This window comes from Hyperolius riggenbachi, chromosome 2, assembly GCF_040937935.1.
Source record: "Hyperolius riggenbachi isolate aHypRig1 chromosome 2, aHypRig1.pri, whole genome shotgun sequence".
Lineage (NCBI taxonomy): Eukaryota > Metazoa > Chordata > Amphibia > Anura > Hyperoliidae > Hyperolius > Hyperolius riggenbachi.
In genome coordinates this window covers 359159666-359177704 of record NC_090647.1, presented here as the reverse complement: position 1 = coordinate 359177704, position 18039 = coordinate 359159666, and the positions used below count along the sequence as shown (strand labels likewise).

General features: G+C 45.8%; 1 protein-coding gene across 3 annotated transcripts in view; it reads right to left on the bottom strand.

Annotated features, from left to right (window-relative positions):
* Window positions 1-18039, bottom strand: part of SIKE1 (suppressor of IKBKE 1) — a 46001-nt gene that overhangs the window by 1396 nt on the left and 26566 nt on the right. Inside the window, exons 1-5 of one of the 3 annotated variants that reach the window (XM_068265568.1) lie at window positions 16929-17027; window positions 14622-14782; window positions 11789-11894; window positions 9267-9409; window positions 3242-3355 (exon numbers count right to left, since the gene is read on the bottom strand). In XM_068265568.1, the coding sequence (XP_068121669.1) occupies window positions 3242-3355; window positions 9267-9409; window positions 11789-11894; window positions 14622-14780 (522 nt within the window). In that variant the 5' untranslated portion in view covers window positions 14781-14782; window positions 16929-17027. Of the gene's footprint in view, window positions 1-3241; window positions 3356-9266; window positions 9410-11788; window positions 11895-14621; window positions 14783-16843; window positions 17028-18039 lie in introns of those variants that run through there. The other 2 variants (XM_068265567.1, XM_068265569.1) reach the window with 2 other exon arrangements.

The following is an 18039-nucleotide window of genomic DNA, read 5'->3' as shown; positions in this document are numbered from 1 at the left end:
CATGAGTGTCCCACGCCGCAGCTCTGTATTGCCGACTCCTGAAGGGTCAGCATCTTCTGCGCAAGCACTCATATGCACCCACGTCCCCTGCAGGCGCAGTACACTTATGACATCACAACTACGTTGTGTGTATGTGCAGAGTGTTTCCGGCCACGCAATCAAGGACGCACCACAGCCAGGCCAGCACATTAAATGTCCTTCCAGGAAGTAGCAGCAGGGGGCATTTGAGAAAGAAAGGAGGGGGACGGGGGAGGATGGAGGGAGCAGTGGGCATAAGGACTGCTTCATGTACATGCCTGCTCCCCCCATTTTTACTGTATGTTTCAGCTCAGGTATCCTTTAAGAAATACAGTTTATAACAAATGTTAATTATAACGCAGCTGGCTTTAATTTTTTAATGTACTGCAATAGGGGAATAATACGTAAAGAATGAAATACCATATGAATTCTAAAATAAAAAAAATAGGAGGGCACACGCAGCATCATGAGAGGAACATGCTGGGGACAAGTGATCGCCAAGGGACAGGAAGCGACAAACACGGAAAAATGGGGATCGCCGCCGGGGATGACTGAGAAGAAGTCAGGAATGCACTTTCAGGGAAGCTGCGAGGTGTCAGCGAGGGATCATGCAGCCAGCAACACCACAGAAGAGTATTTGTAATTGCTGGACGAGCCTGACTCCTTACTGTTCTTAGCTAGTTCTTTATGGACGAGTCAGGCTCGTCTTTAACGCTAGAAAGGTGAAAAATATCCAGTAATCAATATTGTCCATGCAGCAAAGAACAGTTTGTGATCTTATGGGTTGTTTGAGGACTTGACAAGTAAGTTTTTCCTTGTAAAAATGCTTTGCAAATTGAGCCCCGAGATTTATAAAAGGCTTCTATATACATTTCTTTAGGTATGTTTAAAGAAAAAAAATCCATAAAAAGAATGCAAGCAGATTTGCCTTTTCTTCCATCCGCACAGCATAGCCCCATTTTCTAATACCATCCACAAGTCAGTTAAAGGGAATCTGAAGCACAAGACATATGGAGGCTGTCATATTTATTTCCTTTTAAAGCCATTGGGAATCAGATTTTTTTTTTCTAAAAAAATGACATGGCTTTTAAATAAAAAATACTTTTACCTCTTCTTAATTTCGCTGCTCCCCCGCCCCTGGTTTGGTAAATGTAGCACTAAATCTTTGCCTTATAATTCCAAGATGGCTGCCGACCTTTGCTTTATCTTCCGGGTCTGCAGTCTCTTCCTTCCACATATCTCAGTCTCAAGCGCCGATAAAATAGCGAGAGACAATGAGAATTTCGGGTGCGCTGCTGTGAGTACAAGCGCGCGCGCCCACATGTATCCAACAGCGCGTGCGCACGCAGTACATTGCGACTGTGACTCTTGAATGCACAGTCAAAGGAGCTGCCGGCTGATCAAAACCTGTGAAGGTATGTTACCTTCACTCTGCAAATAATCTATATAAATGACATTCGACCACTGCCCGATATGCGCACGCTCTTGTAGTGAGAGCAGGGGAGCCACGCATCAGCGGGAGCGCGACTGAGAGGGCGGAGCAAGGGGAGGAGATGGCCGGGCATGACGGAGGAGTGACAGTGCAGGGAAAAGAAGCTCTGCCTCCTCTCTTCTGCTACAATATTCGACCGAACTGGTCAAAAAATAAAAAACCCGAGATTTTGGGGGCCAGCCTGCAGAAAGACCAACGAAATGGGGACAGAATGTTAGAGGAGAATGAGGTAAGTTGTCCTCTATAGCAAAATACAAAAAATAAAACTGTTCCCATTCACTTTAAACAATACTAGTTGATTGTCAGTCCTGCTGATCATTCTGGCACCAGTAGTGTCTGAATCACACACCTGAAACAAGCATGCAGATAATCTTGTCAGATTTGACAAAAAAAAAAAAAAAATAGTCAGAAACACCTGATCTGCTGCATGCTTGTTCAGGGTCAAATAGAGGCAGATGATCAGCAGGCAAGGGGTATTGTTGAAAATTAAATATGCCAGCCTCCATATCCCTTTCACTTCAGGTTCCCTTTTAAAGTATTGTTCTTGGCAGCTGAGGTACACCCCCCAGTAGTTTGTGTATGGTAGGAAAGTACAAGACAGTCTTCAAGCAGAGAACTCAAGACTTCTAAGGAAATAAGAGGGGCTCTCTCCAGGAGGACACAGAGCAAGAAAGACCTGACACAGCTCTTTCCCACTATGACCAGAGCATCCAAAAATATTCCTAGGATTCCATGAGTAGAAATCTAGGTTAAGCGCCCCCACCAGCCTTAAAAAGTTGTGTTTTTCAAAGGAACCGTTTGTTGGCCAAAACCACTCACTAACCATTTCTTTTGAAAGACTAACAGAAGTGCATTAACCAGTTCGCGTCCCTGGGGTTTTACCCCTTAAAAACCAAAGCGATTTTATACATTTCACACTCCTCCCATTCATTAGCCAATAACTTTATCACAACTTATCACACATAAATGATCTACACCCCCCCCCCCCCCCACACACACACACAGTCAGCCAGATGTGTTTTTTTTTTTTTTTTATTACCCCCTACCCCTGTTCATTGCCAGGTGTGTGCCCCTTTAATCCTCCCCATGGATAGCCAGGTGTTGGCCCATTAAGATGCCCTTCTCACCCCCAAATGCCAGGTGTTCTATGCAGAGTTGGGCGCAGGGAAGCTTCACAAGTAACAATCTCTCACCTAGCCTTGTTCCACCGGCGATCGTGATCTCCTCCCTGCACTACCGCTGTCACCTTCACTATGCTGACCGGATCGGGTCCCGGCTTCATGACGTCATCAAGCCGGGACCCGATTCATTCAGCATAGTGAGGCTGACAGCGGGACTGCAGGGAGAGGATCGTGACAGCCGCAGGAACAAGGTCAGGTAAAGATTGTTACATTGTAATCCTCCATGCTGCTCGATCGCAGCATGGAGGGGGGTTATTACAGGAGATCGGGGGGGGGGGGGGGGGGAGAAATCGTAGCCCTGGGAAGGGATGCTTATGTAGTGTAGTTAGGGGGTGGGGGGTTTAATGAGCCCAGGAGCGTGCTAGCACGCCCGCTGTGCTCATTTAATGACAGCAACTTATATTCACGTCGGGTGGCTTTCAGGAGCCACTTGCAACGACGTGAATATACTGTATGCAGGATGTAAACTGGTTGATACTGTGGAGGATCATGAGAAAGCAACGTTAAGAGATAATTGTCACTTTACATTAATTTAAAAAAAAATCCTTACCTCTAGTTGGGCAAGTCTCTCTTGAACACTGTAGGTTTGATCCTCATCTACTTCAACGGCTTTTTTCATCACATCTCCCATAGAACATATTTTTTCAATGTAATTTTCTATTTCCTATAACAAAGAAATATATAATTTGTACCAGTACTATTTGCTTGCAGAAGAATATACCGTATATCACCACTGATAAGCCAACTTTTATATGCAAATTTTGGGCTAAGTCTCTGTGTGTTGGAATTTCCATGGGTGATATATTGTGTGGGGGCAGCCCCGTGAAGCTGGCATCCCTACAATCAAAACAAATAAAAATGTCATCATGCTTGGTTAGTGCTACGTTTGTGCCCATTTGTGCTGCAAAGATTAAGATTTGTGCTGCTGTTATTTTGATGAGAATAGCACTTTTTTCCAAAACAATACCATCACCCAGCCCCCATACAACAACCTACAGAAATGAAAATGGTGTGGGTGGGTAGTGCTGTGTTACTGTGTATGTGCTCATTTACAGTGTTGCCCATAATTATTCATACCCCTGGCAAATTTTGACTTGAAGTTAATTTCATTCAACCAGAAAATCATTTTTTGACGGAAATGACACAGGTGTCTCCCAAAAGATAATCCGACAATGTACAAGAGGCAATATTGTGGAAAAAAAACATTTTTCAGCTTTTATTTACATTTAAGCAAAATGTGTCCAGTCCAAAATTAATCCTACCCTTCACAAACTGTCACAGCCTGTGGGAACAATCCAAAGTTCTATACCATTCCAAATAGTCCAAGCTGTTCTAAAGCATTCTAATTACCCTGATTAATTGGGAACAGCTGTTTTCATCAACTTAACATGTGAAAAACAGCAGCTCTCTGCAGTTGGTTTGTGGACAAACATGGCTAAGACAAAGGAGCTCAATGAGGACCTGCGGCTGCGCATTGTGGATTCTCACAAGTCAGGAAAGGGCTACAAGTTCCAGTGGCTACAGTGCAAAGTATTATTACAAAATACAAGATGTTTCATACTGTGGAAAATCTCAAAGGACGTGGTTGGAAGCCAATAGTGACAGCTGTGCTGGCCAGGAGGATAGTGAGAAAGGTGAAAAAGAATCCAAGGATCACCACCAAGGCCATCCTGGTGAATCTGGGCTCTGCTGGTGCCAATGTCTCAAGGCAGACAATACAACGGACACTGCACACTGCTGGGTTCCACAGATGCAGACCAAGGAGGATGCCACTTCTCCAGATAAGGCACACAAAAACTCGCTTAGCTTTTGCAAATGCTCATATGGACAAAGAAGAAGACTTCTGTGTTATGGTCAGATGAAACAAAAAATGAATTGTTTGGTCACAATGGTGTTTCCTTCATTTGGCGTAAAAAGGAGAAGCCTTCAACCCAAGGAACACAATCCCCACTGTCAAACATGGTGGTGGGAACCTAATGCTTTGGGAAGGGGGGGGGGGGGGGGGGGTTAGCCAATGGACCAGGGAACCTAATCACAGTAAACAGCACCATGAAAAAAAGAGCAATACATGAGGATTCTCAACGACATCACCAGGCAGTCTGCAGAGAAACTTGGCCTTGGGCACCAATAGACATTTGCTGTGTGTTTTGGGTCATTGTCATGCTGAAAATTGGTGAAGAAATGGTTAGTAGACAACCACATTAACGTTTTTGGAGTGGCACAGCCAGAGTCCTGACTTGAATCCAATTGAGAATCTATGGAGGGAGCTAAAGATCAGGGTGAGGGCAAGAAGACCTTCCATCCTGAAAGATTTGGAGCTCATTGCTAAAGATGAATGGATAAAAATACATGTGGAGACATGCGAAAACCTGGTCTGCAATTATAGGAAGCATTTGATTGCTGTAATAGCCAACAAAGACTTTTCTATTGATTATTGAGAAGGGTATGAATAATTTTGGACTGGACATGTTTTGCTCAAATGTAAATAAAAGCTGGGAATTTTTTCTTCTTTTTTTCCACACTAATGCCTCTTGTACATCGTCTTATCTTTTGGGAGATACCCATGTCATTTCCTGTCCAAAAAAAAAATACTTGTTGGTTGAATAAAAGTAACTTTAAGTCAAAATTTGCCAGCGGTATGAATAATTATGGGCAGCACTGTAGGTGTGCTTGATCTTTTTGGGACACCTTTATACATGCTAAACTCTGAACTACCTTGCTCAAGTCCCATCTAGCATGTACAGCATGTAAAGATTAAACTGGATTCCAGATATGCAAACACTGATTACATGGTTATGCCTCCCATTTAACACTTATTTTGGAAACATTGAACACCTGCACTTTAACAACTTAGCTCAATATCCTTGGAAAAGCTGCCATAAAGTTTGCTGGAATACTAAAGGTGGCTATACACTTATAGATTTGCAGCAGATTCGACCATCAGATAGATTTCTGTCAGATGCCTGTCAAGTTGAATCTGACAGGAATCTATCTGATGTGTGCCACACACTAGGAACAGATTTCCAATAGATTTCAGAATTAAATCTATTGGAAATCTATTGAAGAATCAATCTAAATGCATTATTGCACCATTAGATCTAATGCAAATCTATGGGCCATCGATCCGCTGCCAGCAGCAGATCGACCTAGATTTTCCATCCTGTCAGATAGATGAATTTGGTCAAAATCAATCGCAAATTGATCGATTGGCCGATTTGAAAAAAATTGATTTCCAATCGATTCTATAGAATCGACCTATCGATGGCTGAAATCGACCAGTGTATGGGCTCTTTAAAAGTTACTCAACAATCTGCATTGTGACATCCACTGGAATATATATTACCTGAATAAAACAAAGCCGTTTGCTTTGTTCTACACTTTTGGAAATCTGTTTATCACTTTTATAACTCCATGTTTATAAAACAGCACTGCTATCTATTATGGTAGCAGTCAGTAGTTTGATGGCTATACTGTTATAAACCTCAGCTAGCAAACAGAAGCAATAGCTTGAACAGACTAATGGATCGGGTCATGACCGCTTCTTCTAAATACAGTACAAAGGCTCATACACACGTCGGATTTTTCCAAACGACCCATCGTTTAGACGTCAAATCGGGCGTGTACACAGTCGGTCATTCAGCTGATAACACTGGTTTTGACGGATCCGCCAGATGGATCCGTCAAAACCAGCGTTATCAGCTGAAGGACCGACTGTACACACACCCGATTGGACGTCCAAACGACGGGTCGTTTGGAAAAATCTGACGTGTGTATGTACCTTAGAAGTTGAAGTATGCAGTCCATTAACTCTCACTGTAGCCATATACTTCTACTTTGATTCCTGCAGAAAACTGGAGAGTCTGGTGTTTAAAAATAAAAAAATGTGTCTTCCATTGCAGCCTGTGACATTTTTACCTTTGACAGTGGTAAATATTTTATGAAGATCTATATCTCATCACTGAATTAGAAATATAGCAATTGCTGACATTAGATGGCTGAGAGAAAGGGCTTAACCACTTGAGGACCACAGTGGTAAACCCCCCTAAAGACCAGGCTATTTTTTTCATAATTGGCCACTGCAGCTTTAAGGCCAAGCTGCAGGGCCGCACAACACAGCACACTAGTGATTCCCCCTCCCCCATTTTCTCCCCACCAACAGAGCTCTCTGTTGGTGGGGTCTGTTCGCCCCCCTTTTATTTATTTATTTTTATAAATATTTGTTATATTTTTAATGTTTTTTTTTTACTATTTCTGTTATTTTTTAAATCCCTTCCCCCCATCCGGCCAATCCTGGCGATCTGCTGTCATAGGCTTCTGCCTATGAGAACCGATCACTCTCTTCTGCCCCAGGGGGACATCACACGGCTGTCCACAGTAAAGCGCTGCTGATGATCGCAGCACTGTACCATGTGTAAAGATGGTTACCGCCCCCCCCCCCCCCCCCCCAGCAGGAGATGCACGCTCGCAGCCTGCGTGCGATCTTCTGCATTAGCTGGCCCTAGGACTTGACGTCAATTGGCGTTAGGCGGTCCTGAAGCTGCCGCTGTGGCCACGCCCATGGGCGTGGAGCGGTCTTTAGGTAGTTAAAGAGAAACCGTGACTAAGAATTAAACTTCACCCCAATCAGTAGCTGATACCCCCTTTCCCATGAGAAATCTTTTCCTTTTCACAAATGGATTATTAGGGGGCTCTGTATGGCCGATATTGTGGTGAAACCCCTCCCACAGTGGGATGTCAGGACCATTGTCCTGACAGTTTCCTGTCTGTAAACCTCAGTGCATTGTGGGAAATAACAGTTATTTACAGCTGGGTCCAACTGCCAAAAAAGCAAGCAGCATCTTCTTCCACTGACATCACCTGCCAGCAGTAAAAATTTCACCATGTGGTAAATGTCAGAATATAAATCAGGGAGGGGAAAGATTTTACAATGGGAAAAACACTGACTAAATCATTTATACATAATTATTGTAAAAATGAAGCTTTTTTTTATTACATTATTTTCACTGGAGTTCCTCTTTAAATGAGGCTTAAATGACAATCAGACTTGAAGAACAACTATCGCAAAAATAAGTAAAATGTAATATACATGTATTATTTGTACATTTGTAAAAATGTACTATGTAAAATGCACTATAAATGAATTTTTTTCTCTACAACTGTCACTTACAGTAGTTTGTACAAATCTGACAGATTTGAAAGAATTTTGATAAGTCCATTTCCTAATGGGGGATTTTCAGTATTTCCTTTACAAAAAAAACCAACTCTCTGGAAAGGCCCATTTCTGCTGATTGCAACTTTTAAATATGGAGGGAACATGTCATGATGAGGTCACTTTTGGGGTGGGGTACTGTGGTTTACAGTTATTTTTAAGTTTGTTGTGAACATGGTTGCATGTTATGCCACACGCCTTGATAAAAGCGGGACCCTGCGAGGCTCCTGAAATAATGGTCAGTTCTTATGTAGATTTATTTTGAATTAAAGGGACTCCGAGCAGTGCAGAAACTATGGAAAGACGCACATCATTTTAAAGCTCTCTTTCTCCTCTTTCCAATGATATATAAACCACCACCCTACGCCTTTTAGTTTTTGCTATTTTCGCGATTGAAATTGCCGCGGCCGCGATTTCGATCGCGAAAATAGAGAAAACTAAAAGGCGTAGGGCAACGATTTAGGTGCCGTCAGAAAGAGGAGAAAGAGAGCTTTAAAATGATATCCATCAAGCCATAGTTATATTGTATTACACAGGGCGACTTTTTGTCAAAGTCAGCAGCTGCATTCAGCAGAATGGAGCTGCTGACACTGGGGAAAGTGTCGTCCTGTGTAATACAATATAACTATGGCTTGATGGATATCATTTTAAAGCTCTCTTTCTCCTCTTTCTGACGACACCTAAATCGTTGCCCTACGCCTTTTAGTTTTCTCTATTTTCACGATCGAAATCGCGGCCGCGGCAATTTCAATCGCGAAAATAGCGAAAACTAAAAGGCGTAGGGTGGTGGTTTATATATCATTGGAAAGAGGAGAAAGAGAGCTTTAAAATGATATGCATCTTTCCATAGTTTCTGCACTGCTCGGAGTCCCTTTAAAGAATGCTGCATTTGAGAAAAACCCGGGGTGGTGACAAACTTTGTTCCTGCATTTGCTAGTGACAAAGCCTATGTGACATTGTGAAGCACCCAGGACTACAATGATGGTGTGCCTGCTCTACCTCTGCACGCTGTAACTTTTAAACATGGCAATCTGAAAAGTAGAGTTACTTTTTACAGAAATAACTGCACATTAACGGAGTGCAGGGTGACTGCCACCATTATACACATGCTTCCTGGTGTAGCAACTGGAAAAGGATTCAAATGCATTTGGAAGGACTAAATTCATCCCTTTAAAATATAGAACACCAATATTTTTGAATACGCAGAATTCAGTATTTAGGACTGTCAATCTGGTCAGACAAGTCACATGAAGCATTTGAAAGTCTACAGACAATATATCGCGGGTTCAGCTTTTGGTACACAAACACAGTACTTGGCTGTTTTAGAATTGTGAAGCTGTCCTGAAAAACAAACAGGATAACTTACAGATGAGTAGGTTTCATGAGTCTCTAGAACTGGCTCTGTGGGAGCAGGCTTTTTGTTAGCTATTAACTGTAGCATCTGCCGTCTGTATTTGCTCATGATCAGCTCCAGCGCATACTGATGCTCTTCCAAAGACAGCCATAATTCTGCAACAGATGGAATTGCTGATGAAAGCACACTCAATGTACTAATTCAAGAACATTTCAGCAACAAGTAAAAATCTATCTGAATCAAGTGACATCTGCAGACCAAAGTAGACAAGACATTAAACAACCAGCTGTGGCATCCTCATCATCCCCCTTGCATGTAAACAGACATTTCCAGTATACGGTATTTGTACATGGACCCCTGACACACATGACCACCCTTTGTGTTTCTCCAGAACCAATCATACAACAGGGGCAGGGCCTATCAGTGGACAACCATGGAGGGTACAGCAGCATTCGCTGGCTTGAAGTGAATTATCTAATGGTGCGGGGGCTGTGTGCTTCAGATGTTACTTTGTAATTACTTACGGTTATGTTTAATCTCATTTAGCTTTATTTCTTGCAACCTTTTATATCATTACCAAGTGAGGTGGCGGCCAATATGCTAGCTTAAAGAAGCAGACACTTCCTGTTACGGGAAAAATGCTCTTGTCCAGGGAAAATCCTCCTAACATAGCCGGCACTGTTCCTTAAGTGTGTACACCATGCCCACTGTTGCATACTGTAAAAACTGGCTGAATACTACAGTTTATGGAACTGCAAATGAAACACTCTTTTTAGGCCATCACCCTTTCATAAGAGAAGCAGTAGAGTGTTGTACCGTGTTAGCCATGAGTAAAAGCAAGGAGTTTTGAATCAGGATGATACCATTTATTGGCTAACTTAGAGATGGATAAACAGTGAGCTTTCGGCTTATAAAAAGCCTTCGTCGGACTGGTTCCTGACCAGAACTGAAAAACACAGCTTATATCAGGGGTCTCAAACTAAATTTACCTGGGGGCCACAGGAGGCTAAGTCAGGATGAGGCTGGGCCGCATAAGGGATTTTCACAAAAAAAGTCCTCAATTGTCATTAACAACAGTTTTAACTATTTTTTCTGAACATGAAGTGTCCTACCTTATAGTTCGCTTCAGTGCTCCCATTACAAGTAATCCGCCGTGTCCCCGCCGCAAAACGAGGGCTGCAGAGCCCCTAAATCGCAATCCGCTGGCATTTCCTGGAAGGGGCAGAGTTTTCAGCTTCAGCTCTGCCCCTCCTGACGTCAATCGCGGCGGATCGCCGCCTCTGCCCACCCCTCTCACTCTTCCTTCACTGAGAGGGGCGAGGAGAGGAGGTGATCCGTGCGGCGATTGACGTCAGGAGGGGCAGAGCTACAGCTGGAAGCTCTGCCCCTCAGCGCAGTCGTGGATGTTTGCCCGGGAGATTTGGGGGCTCTGCAGCCCTCGTTTAGCAGCGGGGATGCGGCGGATTACTTGGGAGCACTGAAGCGAACTATAAGGTAAAATAGTTCGCTCCCGTGTCTCTTTTGCCGGCGCGGGCCACAAAATATTGTACCGAGGGCCGCAAATGGCCCGCGGGCCGTGAGTTTGAGACCCCTGGCTTATATACACTGACATACAGAGGAGAAACATTCTTTAGCAAACATAAATGTAATTAGATGTCTCAACTGTTACTGAGGAGGCTTTCCCAGCCATCCTGGCTAAATTGATAAGATCAATATCAACATGACATGAAGCAGACTCTGGTGATGGGGAGACATCGTAAATTCCGAGTTCAAATTGTAACTGGGCTGGTTACATGCACCATTAATTCTAAGCTTAATGGCCCATACTCACGGGCTGCAAAAGTAGCCTGTCGCCAGCACACGTGAGCGTGTGGGCGACAGGCCGGCGACAGCTCCTCGCCAGGTCCCTCTGCATACACACGCGGAAGAGGGACCAGCGGCGCGACGGAAGCTGTCGCCGACGTTCCTCCTCCCCCCGCCGGAAGCTCTGCATACCTCAATGGAGGTTGCTGTTGCTAGCAAAGTATGTGCAGCTTAGCAGTGTAATATTTATCTGCTAAATTCTCTGTGTGGGGTCTCCTCTCCTTCCTGGCAGCCACATGCTCTATGCTGCCATCCTATGGCTCCCCGATCACAACATTCATCAGGAGCTGGCAATATTAAAGCACAGATCATGCAGTTGCAAGGAAGGATGGGAGATCTGACAGCGCTGGAGCAGGTAAATATTATACTGCTCTGCTACTCTGCTGAAGTGGGATAGAGGATTGGACCCCCATAACTGCTGGGTTTCCCCCATTGTAGGTCGGGCATGCATTTGGTGGCAACAATTTTCTTCTGATTTTAATTGGACAGTCGATCTGCCGCCAAGTTGCCTGATGTATGGCCACCTTTATAGGAAAGCAGATCAGGGGTCTTGCAACAATATAATTCATACACAAATGTTTACTCAATTTCACAATTTCTCTTGCAAAAACAAATACACACACTAAATAGCATGCAAATTTAATACAATGAGCTGAGAAAATTAATATCACCTTTATTTTCCTGTTGAAGGTCTCTTATCTGAGTATTTTCTTGACACAAAAGAACATGTGGTTTATACTTTGATGCATCTTTTAGTTCTGACAAATCTTCCTGGTACTGAAGAAAAAAATGCAACAAAAATTCAATCTACAAGGCTTGTGACAAACATTTAAAAAATGTATAATGTAAATGTATGTACATTTTGCTGGTCACTGATAAAAACAAAAAAACAAAAAACAAAGGACATATATATTAATCATCAGTACGCTGAAATGTACTACTTCAGAGGTACAGCACGTTTTTACCTGACTGACAAGAGCAGCTTTTAATTCATTGGTATTACTTATGACACCTAAGCGTATACAGGCAAACTAGACTTTGAGTGTTCTTTTTCCACAATAATTATTTCATTTTCTAGGTATTTTAAAGGAAAAGAAATGCACACATTTCTTAGTTTTACCCATTATAATCTTACTACAGTAGATAAAAAATAGAATTTGTATTTACCGTATTTTTCGGACCATAAGACGCTCCTGACTATAAGACGCAATTAGGTTTAGAGGACAAAAACCAGGGGAAAATATATATATACTAAACCTGGTGCGTCCATGGTGAAGGGGAATATTGTGGATTATGCCTCCTTTGTACCTCATGCCCCCTTGTACCTCTTGTGTCCTCCTCTATGCCCCTTTGTGTCCCTCATTTTTCCCTGTGTCTTCCTCTGCATGGGCACAGTACAGGGAGAGTCCCCGACATTGCGGAGGGTTGGAGGTTCGTATTGGCAGGCGTTCACAAGTCGGGAACTCCCTGCATTTGGACTATAAGATGCAGTGACTTTTTCCCCGCACTTTTGGGGGAGAAAAAGGGAGTCTTATAGTCCAAAAAAAATACAGTAACTGTTTATCCAGTTAATCATCACACTTAAATTATGTTGCTAGTACAATGTATGCATTTTTTTAAGTGCGTTTTCCATGTGGTGTCTGGAAGAGTCATGCAAGATGGGACTTTGCATTCTGCTACCTCAACAGATACAATGAAAAACGGACATGAGTGAAAGAATTCTATTGTTACACATAATCTGTTGACATGTCCGTTATTCCACTTGTTTATGTTACAGAAAATGGTCAGTTTTTATGTAGAGTTTTAACATAGCCTAAAGCATGGTGTGTTTGGTGTAAAAGAACCCACAGACCTAACAAACGTCTTCATAAACAATAGCTCAAAAAAGTGAATACAACTCTCGCATTCTTGTAAATATTTTATATCTTTTCATGGGACAACAATGAAAATATAATTTGATACCACTTAAAGTTGTCAGTGTACAGATTGTTTAATGATGTAAATTTGCCATCAAAAATAACAACACAGTCTAAACCGTTGGCAACAAAAATGAGTACACCCATAAGTGAAGTATGTCAAAATTGTGCCTAAAGTTTCCATATTTTGTGTTCCTACCATTATTTCCCAGCATTACCTTAACATACTTGGGCATGGAGTTCACTAGAGCGCCACAAGTTGCCACTGGAATCCTATTCCACTCCTCAGTGATAAAGCTGATGTATATTAGAGCCCTTTTTATGCATCTATCTTCCATTTTGGGATGCCCCACGCATGCTCAATAGGGTTTAGGTCTGGAAACATGCTTGGCAAGTCCATCACCTTACGCCAAGCATCTTTCGCAAGGCAATGGGCGTAGTGGAGGTATATTTGAGAGTCGTTATGTTGGAATACTGCCCTGCGGCATCTGAAGGAAGGGATTATGCTCTGCTTCAAAATGTCAATGTACATGTTGGCATTCATGGGTCTCTGCATGAAGTGCAGCTCCCCAGTGGCGGCAGCACTCATTCAGCCCCAAACCATCCCACCACTGTGGTTGACTGTAGGCAAGACACACCTGGTTGCCGCTGCACACACAACATCATCTGAACCAAATACGTTTATATTGGTCTCATCAGATCATAGTACATGGTTCTAGTCACCCATGTCCTCAGTCTGTCTACAGCAAACTGTGAGCTTTTTTTTTTTTGTGCATCATTTTTAGAAGAGGCTTCTTTCTGAGATCTATAAAGGACATGGGGTGGGGGGGGGGGGGGGGACAAAAGAGCGCACTCAGAAGACCGATGATGAAAGGGAGACCAGCCGGTCGTAGACAGATCTCACCTGATGTGGTGGCTGATGTGCCCTTATTGGTATTATCAGCTTGCAGGCTTTTGTCCCTCTCAGACAAGGGACCAGGTCAGAAGCAGGCTCTTTGTCCAAAGGGATCCTGTGGCTTGAAGCAGGATACCAGGAGCAGCAGTGGTCTGGTTTGTAGCCGTTGGTGTCCCAGCACTGGCTGTAACACCAGAGCTGCAGGCACCTGTGGGCTGTAAGACTCAATCCCTTAGCAGGGAGAGCCTCCTTCATGAAAAGTTAGCAATCCACACACTGCTCTGTTCATATACACCACAGAGGTGGCTGGGTGGTGAGCAGTAGCACTGAAGTGGGTAAAAGAAAGCACAGGAGACCCGTGCTGGAAGTAACTGATTCTTTAATTAATGTAACAAATACAACTAATTTCAGGAGGCCATTCCTCCTTTCCTCTGGCAAAACTTGAGGAAAGGAGGAATGGCCTCCTGAAACTAGGCTGCTGGAGAGATACGCAAGCAGTGCACTTCACTTACGTCAGACTGGCTCCGGCTGATGGAAGTGCAGGGACCCGGTATTGGAGCTGCAAGAAGACTGAGGGTGGCGGTGTGGGAGCGATCCGTGCGTATGGGGCTGGAGGAAACCCCAGGTATGTACAAAACATTTTTATTTAGAACAGCTCTGGTACACTTTAAGCAGCAAATAAGAAGCACCAACCTTTTCTGGTAGGGCTGTTCCAACTTCTTTCATGGATTCAACACGCTTATGGAGAGAACTGGACTGCTCAATCAATGACTCTGCTGCGTTGTCATGGTCTTTCAGTCTCTCTAGCAGAGTTTTGGCATCCTGTAAGATCTTGTCTATGGTACACGTCATTGCTGCCAAGGACAAAGCATTACATGAGAAATAATAACTTCTAAAAAACAAACTTAATAGTTTTGGATTCTGTCAATGTGCTAATCTATTTGGCTGCAGCATTGTCTGAATAACATTACAAACAAGCATGCAGCTAATCTTGTCAGGTCTGACAATAGTGTCAGAAACATCTGATCTGCTGCATGCTTGTTCAGGGTCCATGGCTAAAAGTTTTAGAGGCAGAGGATCAGCAGGATAGCCAGGCAACTATTATTACTGCACAGGACGACTGTAGAAAGTCAAAAGGAGCCCCAATTAAGTTAAACCTTTTTTTGTGCTTAAGTTTCCTATAAGCAAGTAATTTATACTTTGTGTCTGTTTGCCCACTGTAAAATGTATTCTTAACCCAGAGAGTAGGGAAGGCTGGCGTTGGGCAGCAGAGAGGAGGGAAGGCTGGCATCAGGGAGAGGAGGGAAGGCTGGCGTTGGGCAGTGGAGAGGGGGGGGAAGGTTGGCGTTGGGCAGCGGAGAGGGGGGAAGGTTGGCGATGGGCAGCGGAGAGGGGGGAAGGCGGGCGATTGGCAGCGGGAGAGGGGGGAAGGCGGGCGATTGGCAGCGGAGAGGAGGGAAGGCGGCCGTTGGGCAGCGGAGAGGAGGGATGGCGGCCGTTGGGCAGCGGAGAGGAGGGATGGCGGCCGTTGGGCAGCGGAGAGGAGGGATGGCGGCCGTTGGGCAGCGGAGAGGAGGGATGGCGGCCGTTGGGCAGCGGAGAGGAGGGATGGCGGCCGTTGGGCAGCGGAGAGGAGGGATGGCGGCCGTTGGGCAGCGGAGAGGAGGGATGGCGGCCGTTGGGCAGCGGAGAGGGGGGGATGGCTGGCGTTGGGCAGCGGAGAGGGGGGAAGGTTGGCGTTGGGCAGCGGAGAGGAGGGATGGCGGCCGTTAGGCAGCGGCTGTTGGGAGAAGGGAAGGCGGCTGTTGGGCAGCGGAGAGGAGGGAAGGCGGGCATCAGGGAGAGGAGGGAAGGCTGGCGTCGGGCAGCGGAGAGGAGGGAAGGCTGGCGTCGGGCAGCGGAGAGGAGGGAAGGCTGGCGTCGGGCAGCGGAGAGGAGGGAAGGCTGAGGAGGGAAGGCTGGCGTCGGGCAGCGGAGAGGAGGGAAGGCTGGCGTCGGGCAGCGGAGAGGAGGGAAGGCTGGCGTCGGGCAGCGGAGAGGAGGGAAGGCTGGCGTCGGGCAGCGGAGAGGAGGGAAGGCTGGCGTCGGGCAGCGGAGAGGAGGGAAGGCTGGCGTCGGGCAGCGGAGAGGAGGGAAGGCTGGCGTCGGGCAGCGGAGAGGAGGGAAGGCTGGCGTCGGGCAGCGGAGAGGAGGGAAGGCTGGCGTCGGGCAGCGGAGAGGAGGGAAGGCTGGCGTCGGGCAGCGGAGAGGAGGGAAGGCTGGCGTCAGGCAGCGGAGAGGAGGGAAGGCTGGCGTCAGGCAGCGGAGAGGAGGGAAGGCTGGCGTCAGGCAGCGGAGAGGAGGGAAGGCTGGCGTCAGGCAGCGGAGAGGAGGGAAGGCTGGCGTCAGGCAGCGGAGAGGAGGGAAGGCTGGCGTCAGGCAGCGGAGAGGAGGGAAGGCTGGCGTCAGGCAGCGGAGAGGAGGGAAGGCTGGCGTCAGGCAGCGGAGAGGAGGGAAGGCTGGCGTCAGGCAGCGGAGAGGAGGGAAGGCTGGCGTCAGGCAGCGGAGAGGAGGGAAGGCTGGCGTCAGGCAGCGGAGAGGAGGGAAGGCTGGCGTCAGGCAGCGGAGAGGAGGGAAGGTTAATATTAGGCAATGGCTAGGGGAGGCTATTAGTGTAGGCAGAGGAAAAGTGCAGGTCGCTAATTCCGAAGTGACACATTATTTAAACACACCAAACTGCAGTAGCCGCCTATGTACAGTCTTCCTCAGCTTATACCACACAGGTGTAGGGGTGGACTGTAGAGTCCTGTAATGGCCTTACAGTTACTTCCGTGGGATGAATCATATGGGGTGCAATCCTCTGCCTTCCCGTCATTTAGTGACTGTGCCGTGGCAGCCTACTAAGCCATATACTTGCACTAATGAACAGTTCTTACCCCTACTAGGCCAGCTCTACCCGTCCTCCCGTGTGGAATATACACAGTTCGATCCAACAGTCATACGGCAGAAGCAAAATCCTACCTGGGTAAAGGACCTTAGTGATGTCATGCAGTCATGTTACCGCCGCCCACGTGACAGCCTAGTCACTAGAAAGCGCAGAGATCTCCGCTGCCCCCTAGAGAGAAGTTCGGCTGTAGCACAAACGGGAGAAGCAGAGCACTGGGATCGCCGCTGGTACGAGCAGGAGGTGAGATTCTTACCCCAGCCTCGCTTCTTACTCCAGATCTCTGCATGGGAGACGCAGGGGACCACTAAGCTATCAGGGAAAGCTAGGTGGACTGTTAGCTATACAGTAGTTAACTCCAAGGGACCAGAAAAGTGGTTTAATATAGCAGAAATTGTTATACTCAAGCACATAAAGAATACTATAATACTGTATCTTGACCTCTTGAGGACTGCTTAAAGGAATACTTAAGTCAAAAAAAAAAAAATGACATTTACTCACCTGGGGCATCCCTCAGCACCCCGAAGCTGGATGGTGCCCTCGCAGCCCCGCTCCGATCGTCCTGTCCCCGCCGGCGGCTACTTCCGGTTCGGCGACAGCCGCCGACAGGCTGGGAACGCGGCTGATTTTCCGCGTTCCCAGCCGCTGCTATCACTCTCTATGCTGCTATAGCGTATATACGCTATAGCAGCATAGAGAGTGATAGCAGCGGCTGGGAACGCGGAAAATCAGCCGCGTTCCCAGCCTGTCGGCGGCTGTCGCCGAACCGGAAGTAGCCGCCGGCGGGGACAGGACGATCGGAGCGGGGCTGCGAGGGCACCATCCAGCTTCGGGGTGCTGAGGGATGCCCCAGGTGAGTAAATGTCATTTTTTTTTTTACTTAAGTATTCCTTTAACCCATTCAGGTTCCGTCGTTTTCACGTGAGAAATGTTCACCTCCCATTCATTAGCCTATAACTTTATCACTACTTATCACAATGCACTGATCTATATCTTGTTTTTTCCGCCACCAATTAGGCTTTCTTTGGGGGGTACATTTTGCCAAGAGCCACTTTACTGTAAATGCATTTTAACAGGAAGAATAAGAAAAAAATGGAAAAATTCATTATTTTTCAGTTTTCAGCCATTATAGTTTTAAAATAATACATGCCTCCATAATTAAAACTCGCGTATTGTATTTGTCCATAT